This window comes from Garra rufa, chromosome 25, assembly GCF_049309525.1.
Source record: "Garra rufa chromosome 25, GarRuf1.0, whole genome shotgun sequence".
NCBI lineage: Eukaryota > Metazoa > Chordata > Actinopteri > Cypriniformes > Cyprinidae > Garra > Garra rufa.
The window spans coordinates 37,084,641-37,100,833 of NC_133385.1; the positions used below are offsets into that span (position 1 = coordinate 37,084,641).

General features: G+C 44.3%; 2 protein-coding genes across 2 annotated transcripts in view; one reads left to right on the forward strand and one right to left on the reverse strand.

Annotated features, from left to right (window-relative positions):
• Positions 1 to 16,193, reverse strand: part of LOC141301232 (uncharacterized) — an 80,276-nt gene that overhangs the window by 44,005 nt on the left and 20,078 nt on the right. The window lies entirely within an intron of this gene.
• The window catches only part of kif15 (kinesin family member 15), a 59,160-nt gene that overhangs the window by 37,851 nt on the left and 5,116 nt on the right, over positions 1 to 16,193 (forward strand). Inside the window, exons 29-33 of the mRNA XM_073832379.1 lie at positions 9,280 to 9,444; positions 11,641 to 11,744; positions 11,822 to 11,885; positions 12,134 to 12,171; positions 12,509 to 12,635. Coding sequence (XP_073688480.1) covers positions 9,280 to 9,444; positions 11,641 to 11,744; positions 11,822 to 11,885; positions 12,134 to 12,171; positions 12,509 to 12,635 — 498 coding nt within the window. The remainder of the gene's footprint in view (positions 1 to 9,279; positions 9,445 to 11,640; positions 11,745 to 11,821; positions 11,886 to 12,133; positions 12,172 to 12,508; positions 12,636 to 16,193) is intronic.

The following is a 16,193-nucleotide window of genomic DNA, read 5'->3' on the forward strand; positions in this document are numbered from 1 at the left end:
TATTTTAAACTTAACCTGCCTCTGATCATAATCCCCTCAGTTATTAAGACAGAAATGTCAACAACCATGGAAAACTCAAATAATTCAAATGTAAACATAAGTCTAAAGTCACAATATACACTTAATTATCTCTTAATCCTCAATTCAAACCCCATTCATTGTCGATGAAGTGAATGGTCAAGCTAATGTATGGCCCAGAAGTACGGCTTGACCACAGGTCAGAGGTTGTTGCAAAGTACTTGGCTGATTATATTTTTTTCTGCACAGATTGCTGGTTGCCAGTAGCCAACATTACTTTTTTCCTGGTACTTTAGCCTATACTTTGTGTAATAACAAAAATATTTATTTAAGTGAAAAAATAAGTCCAAAACTTTCAACATTTTGAACAATAGGGCCTTACAATCTTTTTTTTTTTCAGAAATTCTTGTTTTAATTTTTCTGATAATCAAATGAAAGCAAAATCACAGATTTATTTTTAAAAATAAAAATAAACAGAGCTTTACTGTTAAAATTAATACATAGAAGAAAAATTATATTCAGTTAAAAAAAGGTTTAATAATAATAGTATTTTTTCAACAATTAAGTGGTGACTCTTTATTTTATTTTTTATCATATATATTGTTTTATGTAAATATTTAAATGTGAACATATAAACACCTACATTATACTGTACAGTAATACAAGACTAATATTGTTCTGTTCCATGTTAAACCGTACTTTTATTTTGACAGGTTGCCGTGAAGTTTCAGTGTGTAATACAGTATGAATGATGCTAGTTTCACTAATGAAACGGTAAAATTGACAAAAAGTGATACTCACAGCAGCTTTGGAGATGTATTTATTGGAGTTTGTCTGTTCATGTGAGATGCAAAGGCCAAAAATTAGCGGGAGCGTCACGTGTGCAGCATGCGTGTAGTGAAAATAAAACGCATCTCCTCCATTCATTCATATAGAGGCAAACGGAACATGCAGGATTCTTATTGAAACGGTTTTTTTGCATTTCAGTTTTCACAGACACTAGTCCATATCGCGATCTGAATTAATTAACAGACCAACTTTTGATTTATTGATCCAAAAATCGACGAATTCCGCCCTATAGTAAAGTCCGTTTTATGAATGGAGTCCGCGATCCCGTCTGTGAGGAGACATTGTAAACACGCGATCATGTAGAGACAGAAATCGTACTCGGTTACTAACGTAACCTCGGTTCTCTCAGAGAGGGAACGAGTACTGCGTAAGCTAGCTTACGCTTGGGGAAAATCCTTTCCGCGAGAGATATTGAAGCCAAAAAATTATCCTTAATTTTGTATTAATGTAAAACGCGTTGCCGCAGTGAGCAGACATAGGCGAGGCGTATTGCTTGCCTATTGGCTGCTCTGCAGCAACTGCAGCACCTATCGAGCGAGGCTTGGCGCGAAACCAGCTCCAATGAGAGCCTTTCGCGCCTAATACGTCATCTCCCGCCGAAAGTGGCGTGATCCAAGCCTATAAATATCGCTCGAAGGTAGCTACACTCTGGTTTTTTCATCATAAAAGCGCCCAGAGCACGCGCTTGCACGGCAAGGTACGCAGTACTCGTTCCCTCTCTGAGAGAACCGAGGTTACGTTAGTAACCGAGTACGTTCTCTTACGAGAGGTCTCTCGTACTGCGTAAGCTAGCTTACGCTTGGGGACCCCATGTAAAACGCCGTGCATGCCAAGATCTGATACCATAGACCCGAGGGCGAATAGCCCGGGGTTCATATAGTGTTTGAACGTGCTTGAACATATAAGGGGATTAGGACCCTATAAACACTGGCTCCTGGTATATCCGGGCAGGTAAACGACCTGGATAAACTTGGAACATGGGTCTAGATATCTGTTAATATCTAGACCGATAGCAACTTGGCCTGTAGGGCGGGAACCTCCAAGTTGTAGAATCTTATGAATGTAGACGGAGAGGCCCAGCCTGCCGCCGTACAAATGTCTTGCAAGTTAATTCCACTCGACCAAGCCCACGACGAGGCCACGCCCCTCGTGGAATGTGCTCTGACACCCAGCGGGCATCGCATGCCCTTGGACTCGTACGCCAGTGCAATAGCATCCACTATCCATCTGGATAAAGTCTGTTTTGACGCAGCCATTCCTTTAGAATGCCCGTAAAACGAGACGAACAGCTGTTCTGTCTGTCTAAAAGCAGACGTGCGAGACACATAGACTCTTAGCGCTCTAACTGGACATAAGAGTCTCGCGTCAGCCTCATCATCCCCAACCGGCAGAGCAGACAGTGCGATGACCTGTGCTCTAAACGGTGTGTTAATAGACTTTGGCACATATCCATGCTTGGGTTTGAGTATAACTTTAGAGTCGTTAGGTCCAAACTCCATGCATGTCGCGCCCACGGAGAGCGCATGCAAATCTCCTACGCGCTTCACTGAAGCGAGCGCTAGGAGGAATATGGCCTTAAGAGACAGATATTTTAATTCAGCCGCCTGTAGTGGTTCGAATGGTCCGCCCTTCATAGCGTCCAGCACCACAGAAAGGTCCCAAGTTGGGACTGAAGGCGGTCTGGGTGGATTTAATCTCTTAGCTCCCCTAAGGAAGCGTATGATTAAATCGTTCCTCCCTATTGACTGACCTAGCGTTGTCCTCGAGAACGCTGCTATGGCCGCCACATAAACTTTGAGCGTGGACGGGGACCTGCCCTTGTCCAGCAGCTCTTGTAGGAAGGAAAGTACATCTGTCACTCCACAGTCTGTGGGTGAAGATCCGCGGGCTGTGCACCAGTCCGCAAATATCGACCACTTCGAGGCATAGAGCCGTCTAGTAGATGGCGCCCTAGCCTGTGTGATCGTTGATATCACTCCTGTGGGGAGTTCATCATATATTCCCTGGTGACCCATACATGAAGGGACCACAGCTCGGGGTGAGGGTGCCAAATCGCGCCGCCCGCCTGCGAGAGGAGGTCTCTCCTCACAGGTATTGGCCACGGTGCGATGCTCGTCATCTGCATCAGCGCTGGGAACCAAGGCTGGTTCCCCCAAAACGGCGCTATTAGCAGTATTGCACACCCTTCCTCCTTCACCCTCTCTATCACCTGAGGTAGGAGAGAGACTGGGGGAAACGCATAAAGAGGACGGCGGGGCCACGCATGTGCTAGCGCGTCCTTGGCTTTGGAAAAGAATTCTAGACAATGAGCGTTGTCCTGAGATGCAAATAGATCTATCTCCGCTCTGCCGAATGTTTTCCATAATAGCTGCACCGTCTGAGGGTGCAGCGACCATTCGCCCGCCGGAACATTGTTCCTGGACAGTCTGTCTGGTCCTACATTTAGGGTCCCCCGCACGTGCGCTGCCCTCAGCGAGCGCAGGTTGCGATGAGCCCATACCAGAAGGCGTTCTGCAAGTGCATGTAGTTTTCTGGACCTGAGACCGCCCTGGCGATTTATGTAAGCCACTACCGATATGTTGTCGGAGCGGACTAATACATGACTTCCTTTCAATAAAGGAAGAAAATATGTCAGCGCATTCTCTACTGCCATCATTTCGAGGCAGTTGATATGCCGCGATTTCTCGCGTTCTGACCACTGGCCGAACGACGGTCTGCCGTCTAGGAGCGCTCCCCATCCCGAGGTGGACGCGTCCGTGGACACTACTTTCACCTTCGAGGGTCTCTCTAGAGTGACACCTGTTTGGTACCAGCCGGCTGTTCTCCACGGCATCAGGGCTGTAACGCATCTCTGATTGATCGTGAGACGGAGTCGACCGGACGCCCACGCTTGGTGCGGCACTCGCGCTCTCAGCCAGAACTGCAGTGGGCGCATGCAGAGCATCCCTAACTGTAGAACTGATGATGCTGACGCCATAAGACCTAACACTCTTTGAAAGGTTTTGAGCGGGGCAGACGCGCTGCAGCAGAGCGCGCTCACTGCTCTCTGAATGTTCAGCGCGCGCTCTTGCGTTAGCTTCGCTGTCATTGACTGCGAATCCAGTTCTATGCCCAGGAAGGAGATATTCTGGCTGGGGTTCAGCGAGCTTTTCTCCCAGTTTACTTTCAAACCCAAATTCTCGAGGTGATCGAGTAACATGGTCGTGTGTTCCCTGAGCATTGAGCGAGATTGCGCTAAAATCAGCCAATCGTCCAAATAATTCAGTATTCGCACTCCCTTCAGTCTGAGCGGGGCGAGCGCTGCGTCCATGCACTTCGTAAACGTACGGGGTGCTAGGGACAAACCGAATGGTAGGACTGTGTACTGATAAGCTTGGCCCTCGAAGGCGAATCTCAAAAATCGCCTGTGACGCGACGCTATCTGTATTTGAAAATACGCGTCTTTCAGATCCACTGACACAAACCAGTCTCCTCGGCACACTTGTGCGAGGATTTTCTTGGTTGTGAGCATTCTGAACTTTCGCTTCACTAGCGCTTTGTTCAGTTGCCTTAGATCTAGTGGTCACTTCGGCTCGTAGCAGGTGTGCTGCATCTGCCTTTATCGTGGTCTCGACGCGCGCCGTGTAACGGCGAGGGCGTCGTCGAAACTGGAGCGAATAGCCTCTCTTTATAATGTCCAGCACCCATTTTGAGACCCCTGGGAGTTTTTCCCATGCATCTATCATGTAATGCGAGGGGGTGGGTGCGAAGCGCGCTCCGATCTGTTACTAACGGAGCCGCTTCGGTGTCTGTGACATGCAAGGCTCGGGGTACGCTGACCGCGGGGACTGCTTTCTCTGTGTGTATGTGTGGTTGCGTGGTAACGGCACATTTAACACACTCGATGCAGCTTTAAGCCGCGTAGACTGGGCGTCGTCCGGTTTACAGAAACCGTAAGACCTGCCTGATGTAATATGTGTGGGCACTCTGAGGTGGGCACATATAAAACATGCGAAGTCGGTGAAACTGTAGCGAATAGCCTCCTTTAATAATGTCCAGCACCCATTGTGAAACCCCTGGGAGCTTTTCCCATGCATTTACCTGTAACGCAAGGGGGTAGGTGCGATGCGCGCTCCGATCTGTCAACAACGGAGTCGCTTCGGTGCGTTGTGACGCACGAGTGACTGTGACATTCGAGGCTCGGGGTACACTGACCGCGGGGACTGCTATCTTTGTGTGTATATATGGTTGCGTAGTAACGGGCACATTCAACACACTCAGCGCAGCCTTTAGCCGTGTAGACGGGGCGTCGTCCGGTTCGTTTTTACAGAAACCGTAAGACCTGCCTGATGTGATATGTGTGGGCACTCTAGGGTGGGCACATTTATCACATGCGAAGCGCAGCCGATTCGGGTCGACTTTATGTGCGCGGGTTTTGTATGACAGGATGTGCTCATGTGTATGTGCATGCGAGCTACACACAAAACACCTTCGGCTATGGCCGGAACACCCGAAAATACACTCCTTTGAGGATTTAATTGGGTAGCCGTGAGAACGGCTCTTGAGTGCAGACAAGCAGGCTGCAGCGCCGGCTTGATGACTGCGGATAACGCTGGAACAGCCACATTTCTTGGAGCTGAGAGAGCGAATACTTTCGGTGGGAGTCTGGCAGCCGCGGGACTCGCGCACCGGCGTTCAACACTCCAAACAGCGTTCGCCTGCATAGAGCGAACGCACTCCTGGTTTCGTTTTTACAGAAACCGGTTGACGTGCATAATGAGGTGTCTGTGAGCACTGTGAAGCGGGCACATTTAACACTCCAAAACAACGTTCGCCTGCATAGAGCGGATGCACTGTTGGTTTCGTTTTAACAGAAACCGGTTGACGTGCATAATGAGGTGTCTGTGAGCACTGTGAAGCGGGCACATTTAACATCCCAAAGCATAGAGTTAATGCACTGTTGGTTTCGTTTTTACAGAAACCAACAGTGCATAATGTGGTGTTTGTGGGCACTGTGAAGCGGGCACATTTACCACGTGTGACGCGCAATCGATCTGAGTCGATTTTATGTGCGCTGTGTTTGTGTGTAGAGATGAGCACTGGTTAGTGGGCATATTCATACGACACATGAAACACCATCGGCCGTGGCCGGGACACCAGATAATACACTTTATTGGGGGTATATCTGTGTAGCCGTGGGAACGACTTTTGTGTGCAGGCAAACGGGCGACGGAGCCGGTTTGTTGGCTGCAGAAAACACTGGAACAGTCACATTTCCTGGAACTGGACGAGCGAATAACTTTGGTGGGGGTCCGGCAACCGCGGGACTCGTACACTGTCGTTTTCCCAGATGTGCTAGGACGATTTCGGAGGCTCAGGTTTCAACTCAATCCTGGGCCGCGGGCCGCGTCTGGCGGGGCGGCGGCCAGACGAGAAAAACGTCAGAAAGCGTTAACCACGGGTGCCTCTCAGCAACGGTGAGAGACCATGTTACGCAGCGCTGACGCGGCTAGGCGGCGGCGAGAGCGCGGCGAAGCAGGTTTGACGTCTGACGGCAAGCTTTAGAGGGGAGGGCCGACTTAGCACGCCGTCCAGCGGAGGGCAGACATAAGTGGGCTGCTATCGCCTCTTCTGAGCAGCATGCGCGTTCCCGCTTTGGCGGGAAACGGAAATCCTCTTCCTCCTTCATGGCCCCCCTCGTCACCGGCGTCGATGGAAGCGGTGGCATACAGCGGCCGCTTTACGTCCGGAACAGAGGCTGACGAGGTCGATGAAGCAGGCGGGCGAACCGGCGAGCTTTGTCGGCTGGAGGAAGGGTCCGGGGCCCGCTGGGCACAGCGCTTTTTACGGCGCGACACCGCGCGGGCGGGGGAGCAGTCTCAGTGAAGAAGGCAAGGCAAGTCCTCAGAGTCGCCATTGGCATCTGCACGAGCCGTATGAAAGCATCTTTAAAAAGACACTTTGCTCTCTTAGAGAAACAGTGTGTATCGCAGCGGCGACACACACTGTAGATTATAAAGGTTTATAAAGGATATAGGCGCCGGAAAGCGCAGCAGGAAGGCACGGAAGGCGGCGTGGCCAGCAGTTCCAATGGCTCGTCCCGCTGAGATGCTTGCAGTCGACGGCGGCTTCTTCTCCGGCTCCAGCGATGCGTGAGCTTCGCTTGAAGGATGAAAAAATCAGAGTGTAGCTACCTTCGAGCGATATTTATAGGCTTGGATCACGCCACTTTCGGCGGGAGATGACGTATTAGGCGCGAAAGGCTCTCATTGGAGCTGGTTTCGCGCCAAGCCTCGCTCGATAGGTGCTGCAGTTGCTGCAGAGCAGCCAATAGGCAAGCAATACGCCTCGCCTATGTCTGCTCACTGCGGCAACGCGTTTTACATTAATACAAAATTAAGGATAATTTTTTGGCTTCAATATCTCTCGCGGAAAGGATTTTCCCCAAGCGTAAGCTAGCTTACGCAGTACGAGAGACCTCTCGTAAGAGAACACATGCCGCCGTGTAAATAAGATAAATAACATAAGGCTATTTAGTTTGTTTAATACAACAACATGGACCTGTTCTGTAGGAAAGATAACCTTAACTTCTATTGTGATCTGGCGCTATGAACTGAACGCTAAAGGGGGGCTGGGCGGGCCGACGAAGAATACAAAATATCGAACGTTTTATCGAACACATTTTATATTGATATCGATCTCTTGTCTATCGCGATATATATCGTTATCGTTTTATCGCCCAGCCCTATGTTGTGTTTTTAATAGCGCATAAGAAAACTTGTGCTGTTCTGTGTAAGCGCTCAGAGACGGAGCAGAACACGGACATGTGAAGTTATCTTTTAGCTCAAGGTGTGCGCCTAAACGGTCAAATACATGCAATAACATTTCAAAATGAGGCGCTTGGGGATTATTCATATAAACCCCTGTCAGTTATGTCTTAAATGATCATAAACAATTGAGAATGGAAATACATGTGTAACAGTATATTGGATCCATGTGGCGCTTAAATATTAATGAAACGTAAAAATACAAAGAGAAAAATCACTCACTGCTCTTGAATAAAGGACTTTTGTAGTTTTAATAAGAAACAAAGCATGTTTAACTATTACAGTGAAGACGCTGTTTTATTTTACATTCAGATAATTACATTTAATTTCTGTAGTATTGTTAAATTACTTTAGACATGAACAAAAGTATTCAGGGTTTTTTATCTTTAAATTAATTACTAATATAAAGTTTTGCACCCTGCCAAAATCGAGCAGCCCTACCCACGAATTTCCAATCTGTGCACTCAGATTTTGTCAACCTGTACCTTCGGTTTTTGTATCCGTACCCACAAATTCATAATCCGTGCACACACTTCGGAAATCTGTTCCTGCGGGTTTGTAAACTCACTGATTTGTGGCCCCGCCCTCAGTCTGATTTAAGCAGGCCATCTGTTTAGGTGTGGGATGCATTGTATTGTTTATTAAACTTTATTTTTCATAATATGAGACCGTGATCAGGGTTGCCAGGTTTTCACAACAGAACCCGCCCAACTGCCACTCAAAACTAGCCCAATCGCGCTTCGACGGGGATCCCCCAGTAATAACTGCATTCAGGGGGGTAAAATACACATTTTTTTCACAGTTCCCCTGGTAAATTCACATTCCAGGGGCTAAATATTGTGTTATTGGGGGCGTTTCAACTCGCGGACATGAAAAACAACCCGTGACAACCGTGTTAAAGTAGCCCAATTCTGCGGAAAAACCATGGACTTGGCAACACTAACCATGTTTTTACACTAATCACCAATAGAATAAAACACTGACACCTGGGTTTTATCCTATTGGTGATTAGCCTAATGTAAAATAAAGACAAGACTATTTTCTGAGTGCGGATCATGGTACTTTTATTTATATTTATTTATTATACAATGATAATATATACATATACATATATATACACAATAAGGTTTGTTTAACACATAGGCTGCCTAGGAGCTTTATGTTCTTCTAAAATGAATCTGTGAGACCAGTTTACAAACCCGCAGGAATGGATTGCAAAAGCGTGCGCACGGATTAATAATTTGTGGGTACGGATTTAAAAAAAAACAAAGGTACGGTTTACTAAATCTGAGAGCACAGATTGAAAATTTGTGGGTACGGTTGATCCGTGGGCATGGTTTGTTAAACCAAGGGAACAGTTTAAGAATTAGTAAATGGTTTATAAACTTTTTTTTTTTTTTTTTTCCTACAGGTGACTTCCCAGGCTCCGTAGTTATCCCTATAACTGAAGCAATATAAACACTAAAGTATATAAAAACAATAGCTATCTAAACTAGGGCATTGCACAGACTTCTATGTAAATGTGTGTGTGTCAGAGAGACTTGCACTTGATTGTGTGACATAGGCTTCATCTTTAACTGTTTCATCACAATGTCTGTGCTTTCAGGCGCCGCAGACTCCCTGTGGCTTTGGCTCGAATCTGTCTCAGGTGCTGGAGAGTCAGGAGAGAGAGCTGGAGAGTCAACGCTCTTCCATGATCACAATGGAAGTTCTGCTGAAAGAACTCAACGCAGAACGCACAGCCAAGAACCAAGAGATCGACAGATTGAAGGTCATGATCTTGTACACGCACACACGCAGTTCTCACTTTGCGTACAGCAAATATACAGGTGCTGGGCATATAATTAGAATATCTTCAAAAAGTTGATTTGTTTCACTAATTCCATTCAAGAAGTGAAACTTGTGTAATGTATACATTCATTCCACACAGACTGATATATTTCAAGTGTTTATTTCTTTTAATTTTGATGATTATAACTGACAACTAATGAAAAACCCTGATTCAGTGTCTCAGAAAATTTTAATATTGTGAAAAGGTTCAGTATTGAAGACACCTGGTGCCACACTCTAATCAGCTAATTAACTCAAAACACCTGCAAAGGCCTTTAAATGGTCTCTCAGTCTAGTTCTGTAGGCTACACAATCATTGGGAAGACTGCTGATTTGACAGTTGTCCAAGAGACGACCGTTGACACCTTGCACAAGGAGGGCGAGACACAAAAGGTCATTGCAAAAGAGGCTGGCTGTTCACAGAGCTGTGTGTCCAAGCACATTAATAGAGAGGCGAAAGGAAGGAACAGATGTGGTGGAAAAAAGTGTACGAGCAATAGGGACCCTGTTAGCTCTGTGAGCTACTGGTGCTACCTGTTGCTATTTTTACCGCAACACAAAAAATAAATACTGATACGATGATGGATATAAGTGTATGTTTAAACCAGGGTTTGGGCACTCTTGTTACACTCTTAAAAATAAAGGTGCTTTAAAAGGTTCTTCACAGCGATGCCATGGAAGAACCATTTTTGGTTCCACAAAGAACCATTCAGTCGAAGGTTCTTTAAAGAACCATCTCTTTCTTACCTTTTTATAATCTGAAGAACCTTCTTTCACCACAAAGAACCTTTTAATGAAACAGATAGATAGGTTCTTCAGATGTTAAAGTTCTTTATGGAACCATTTAGACAAAAGGTTCTTCTATGGATTATTGAAGCACCTTTATTTTTAAGACTGTACTTTTAAAAAGTAATTAGTTATAGTAACTAATTACCAGGGAAAGCAACTACTGTGTTACTTAAAAAAAAAAAAAAATATGTCAAATAACTTGGAAGCCCCCAGTATTAAATATTGTAAATTAATAAAACATTATACACTAAACTACACTCTTTTAATGTTGCTGTGGGATAATGTGAGAGACACCTTCCAGGAGCTAAATATTACGTTAATGGGGTCTTGGACATGAAAAAAACCCACGGCAACACTGTTAACCCTCTGGGCAATAGGGACCCTAATAACCGGACCCTGGAGAGAATTGTGAAACAAAACCCATTCAAAAATGTGGGAGAGATTCACAAAGAGTGGACTGCAGCTGGAGTCAGTGCTTCAAGAACCACTACACACAGACATATGCAAGACATGGGTTTCAGCTGTCGCATTCCTTGTGTCAAGCCACTCTTGAACAACAGACAGCGTCAGAAGCGTCTCGTCTGGGCTAAAGACAAAAAGGACTGGACTGCTGCTGAGTGCTCCAAAGTTATGTTCTCTGATGAAAGCGAATGTTGCATTTCCTTTGGATATCAGGGTCCCAGAGTCTGGAGGAAGAGAGGAGAGGCACAAAATCCACATTGCTTGAGGTCCAGTGTAAAGTTTCCACAGTCAGTGATGGTGATGCCATGTCATCTGCTGGTGTTGGTCCACTGTGTTTTCTGAGACTTTTTAGAGCACTTCATGCTTCCTGCTGCTGACCAACTTTATGGAGATGCAGATTTCATTTTCCAACAGGACTTGGCACCTGCACACAGTGCCAAAGCTACCAGTACCTGGTTTAAGGACCATGGTATCCCTGTTCTTAATTGACCAGCAAACTCGCCTGACCTTAACCCCATAGAAAATCTAAGATACTGAATTTGGGGTTTTCATTAGTTGTCAGTTATAATCATCAAAATTAATCATCAGTCTGTGTGGAATGAATGTATACATTACAAACATTTCACTTCTTGAATGGAATTAGAACATCTTCAAAAAGTTGATTTATTTCACTAATGAAATGACCAGCACCTGTGTGTGTGAATCTCACAGCTTATTTAATAAGCAATAGTCCAAAAATGTAATACACTCATTCATTTTTATGTACTAATTTACTTTATATTTTGTCAGTTTTCATTGCAGCACATCAAAATATTATACTTTTGAGTCTTTGTTTGTATGCTTTATCGTGATGTTCACACTTACACGTTTGTCTATGCATCTGTAGGCCCAGCTGAATGAAAAAGAGATTGTGCGAATGGAGATTCAAACGCTGTTGGACAAGTTTTACACCATCCAGAATCAGAACAAACAGAGCGGCTGTGCCCAAGAGTAAGAATAATTCACTCATATGCTTGTTCATACGTGTGTGTTCTGTCCATGCAAATAAAACTGTTATTTGTCTTTAGAGATGTGAGGGAAACCATACACACTTCTGTTTTGAGAGAACTGCAAGAAGAGAAGAAAATAAAAGTAAGTCAAGAAAAGATCTTAACAAATCTCTGTGTGAATTGAATTACATCAGCTTTCTGGAGTAACACAATAGCATCAAGCTAAATGTAAATGTCTGAAACTGTTAGATTTTTGTGTAATCAAACTTTTGTCTTTATGACTTCACTTAATTCATAACTTGAATAAAGGTAAATTAGAAATGGTATTACACCCTTTTAAACCAAACATTTATATGAGGCGCCCTGTTTAATCTTTTTTTTTTTCCTCAGAGCTCCCTGATGATGCAGCTGACTGAATCTCAGACGGCGTAAGTGAGCTGATATTTGTGTAAAAAAAAAAAAAAAGTTAAATGAAAACCTATTTAGACGTTTTATTGTTTGTTAAAACTTAATAATCCTTTTGGGCCTTTTTTTACACTTGGCCACTTTTCTTTGATCGGGCATCTGTCTGATGGCAAAAAGACAAGGAAAAAAAACTGTACAAGATAAAAGTGTCTGATTGTTGAAGCCACATGTGTAAATTGTACTCCTACCAACTGATTTCAGATCCACTGATATGCATTGATATGGCTGTCAGAGTTGAGCATCTCTCTTCAGCAAGCTTGTGAAAAAGTCCTGCAAATGAAACTTGTCTTACACTTTCAGTCTGCGGCCTCTTTGCATGTTTGACACCCAGTCGTTTTCATTAAAAGTGCTGAATACTAAATTTTCACCAGTGCTGATGATGCTCTTTTTTGATCTTTGTTCGCAGCGCATACAGTATCTGACAAAAGTGAGTACACCCCTCACATTTCTGCAACCTTTTCAGTATATCTTCTTAAAGGGGGAAATACTATAGAAATTAAACTTGGATATATTTTAGAGTAGTCAATGTGCAGCTTGTATAGCAGCATAGATTTACTGTCCTCTGAAAGTAACTCAACATACTTTTTTTGCCAGCTATTTGGCAATAATGGCTGAGAGTACACCCTAAGTTAACTTGTCCAAATATTTTGTGTTAGCACCATTGTTATCTGGCGCTTCCTTAATCATCCTGGGCATGGAATTGACCAGAGCTGCACAGGTTGAGGCCGGGATCCTCTTCCCCTCCTCACAGAGCTGCTGGACGTTAGACACATGATGCTTCTCCACCTTACACTTGAGGATACCCCATAGGTGCTTAATAGAGTTCAGGTCTGAAAAAAAATACTTGGCCACCCCATCACCTTCACCTTCAGCTTCCTCAGCAAGACAGTTGTCGTCTTGGTGGTGTGTTTGGGATCATTATCATGTTGGAAAACTGCAGTTCGGTCTAGTTTCTGGAGGGAAGGCATCATGTTCTTCTTCAGAATGTACAGTACATAATGGAATCCATGTTTCCCTCAATGAACTCCAGCTCTCCAGAACCAGCCGCACTCATGCAGCCCCAGACCATGATGCTACCACCACCATGCTGGACTGTAAGCAATTTTCTTGGTACTCCTCACCAGGGCATCGCCACACATGCTGGACACCATCTGAGCCAAACAAGTTTATCTTATAGTCTCATCAGACCACAGGACATGGTTCCAGTAAATCATGCTCTTGGTTGTCTTCAGCAAACTGTTTGCAGGCTTTCTTGTGAGCCAGCTTCAGATGAGGCTTCCTTCGGGGACAACGCCTATGCAAACCGACTTGTTGCAGTGTGTGGCATATGGTCTGAGCACTGACAAGCTGACCTTCTACTTCTGCAGAAAGTAGAACGAGTGCTTAAAGGAGTAGTTCACTTTCAGAACAACAATTTACAGATAATTCACTCACCCCCTTGTCATCCAAGATGTTTGTCTTTTTTTCTTCAGTCGTCAAGATTTTTTTTTTATTTTTTTTTTTGAGATAAACATTTCTGGAAATCTCTCCATATAATGGACTTAAATGTTGCCCCAATATTTGAACCTTAAAAATGCAGTTTAAATGTGGCTTCAAAGGGCTGTAAACGATCCCAGCCGATGAAGAAGGGTCTTGTCTACCGAAACGTTCGGTCATTTTATTAGAAAAATATATTTTGTATATACCTTTTAAGCACTGAAACTCGTCTAGCACTAGGGCTGTAATGTGCCTTTTGCAACTCTACGTACTAGTAATCTTTGTGGAGAGCAACAATCCTAATTCTCAAATCCTCAGAGAGTTGTTTGCCATGAGATGCCATGTTGAACATCCAGTGGTCAGTATGAGAGAATTGTACTTAAAGCACATAATTTTAACTGCTCTAATACAAGATACACAACTTTGTATGGTCCTGTCAAGCAGACAAAAAACATAAACATGATGAATAGGACATGTGGTCGCTCCTGTCCTGTGGGTGTCGCTGTTTCGCTGTTTCCCTGCTTCCTGTTTGCCTCGCTGCAGAGTGGTCTGTTTGGTTGTACTGTTAGCTCTCTGCAGCTTCGTTTTTCTACTGGATTTTCTACTGGATTCTCTATCTTATTGTTAATTCTGCCGTTTTAAATTGATAGATATAGCTTAATTTAATTTCTGGTCTTATCCATCAAACTAATCTGACTAATTTGATTGTTCGCCTTACTCTATAATCACGAGTGCAGCACGTTAGCATTCCATAGCCGGTTAATTTGCCGCTCGCACTCCATTCACGCTTTTAACTCTTGTTTACTATTTTTAGCATTGCGCTGGCCGGTTAACTTGCCATCTGCGTTCCATTCACGTTTTTATTTATTTTTTCTCGTGTTTAATATCGTTAGTACTCTTTTAGCCGGTTCCGTTCCATTTTTTCTCCCCCTGATCTGTTCTTCAGGAACTCTAACAACATTGGTAAGTTGAAATCATTCTACAATCACGGTGAGTAATGGCTTCTTCTCCTACAATTGTAGTCTGCACTGCTTGCCACATGTATAGCTTATCTATCTCTGTCAGCAGTGAGCCTTATACATGTGATAAATGCAGGAATATAGTCAGGCTGACAGAGAAGATTTCAGAACTAGAGTCACGCATCCAAACTTTAATGGAGGATAGTAAGAATGTGAGGGCCTTAGATACGGTTTTGGATGTGACTAGCTCAGAAAGCCCTGTACATTGTTCGGTTCCGGTAACAACGCCCATGCAGCAGGGCAATTGGGTGACTGTGAGGCGGCATAGTCGCGGGTCAAAACACCGCTCTTCCGTTCCGATCAGAACATCAAACAGGTTCTCCCCACTCAGTGAAGCACCCACTGAGAAACCTGATGAAAGTGCTCTAGTAATTGGCGATTCTATTGTACGGAACGTGAAAATAGAGACACCAGCCAACATAGTCCAATGTTTACCGGGAGCCAGAGCGCCTGACATCTTGGCAAATTTAAAAGTGCTGGCTAATGCTAAACGTAAATTCAGTAAGATTGTTATTCACGTCGGCGCTAATGATGTTCGACTTCGCCAGTCGGAGATCACTAAAAATAATGTTAAAGAGGTGTGTGATCTTGCAAGTACGATGTCAGACACTGTAATATGCTCTGGTCCCCTCCCGGCTTACCGTGGTGACGAGATTCACAGTAGACTGTGGTCACTCCATGGCTGGATGTCAAAGTGGTGCCCACGAAATAACATAGGTTTCATAGACAATTGGACAAGCTTTTGGGGCAGACCTGACCTGTTGAAAAGAGATGGTCTTCATCCCTCCGGATGTGGAGCATCTCTTCTATCTAGAAATATGGCACATAGTCTTAGAGTTTGCACTTGACTCACTGGGGCCCAGGTCAGGAAGCAGACAGACTGGCTAAACCGACCGTCTGCTAGCCGCCTCACGTCACAGAAATCAGTTAATTCTCTGCACATAGAGACCCTTTCACCTAGATATCACTCTATAGAGACTGTGTCTGTTCCCCGAGCTAGAAAATACAAAAAACGCCTGAATCAAATCAGGACCAACAATTTAATTAATGTTCAACAAATAAAAAATATATATAATACAGAGAAACAATTGATAAAGCTTGGCTTATTGAATATCAGGTCCCTTTCTACGAAAGCACTTTTTGTAAATGATATGATCACTGATCATAACCTAGATGTGCTCTGTTTGACAGAAACCTGGCTAAAACCAGACGATTACATTATTTTAAACGAGTCCACCCCCCAAGATTACTGTTATAAACATGAACCGCGTCTAAAAGGTAAAGGAGGAGGTGTTTCTACTATTTATAGCAGTATTCTCAATGTCTCTCAGAGAACGGGCTTCAATTATAACTCGTTTGAAGTTATGGTGCTTCATATAGCATTATCCAGAGAAACAAGTGCTAATGATAAATCCCCTGTGACGTTTGTGTTAGCTACTGTATACAGGCCACCAGGGCACCATACAGACTTTATTAAAGAATTTGCTGAT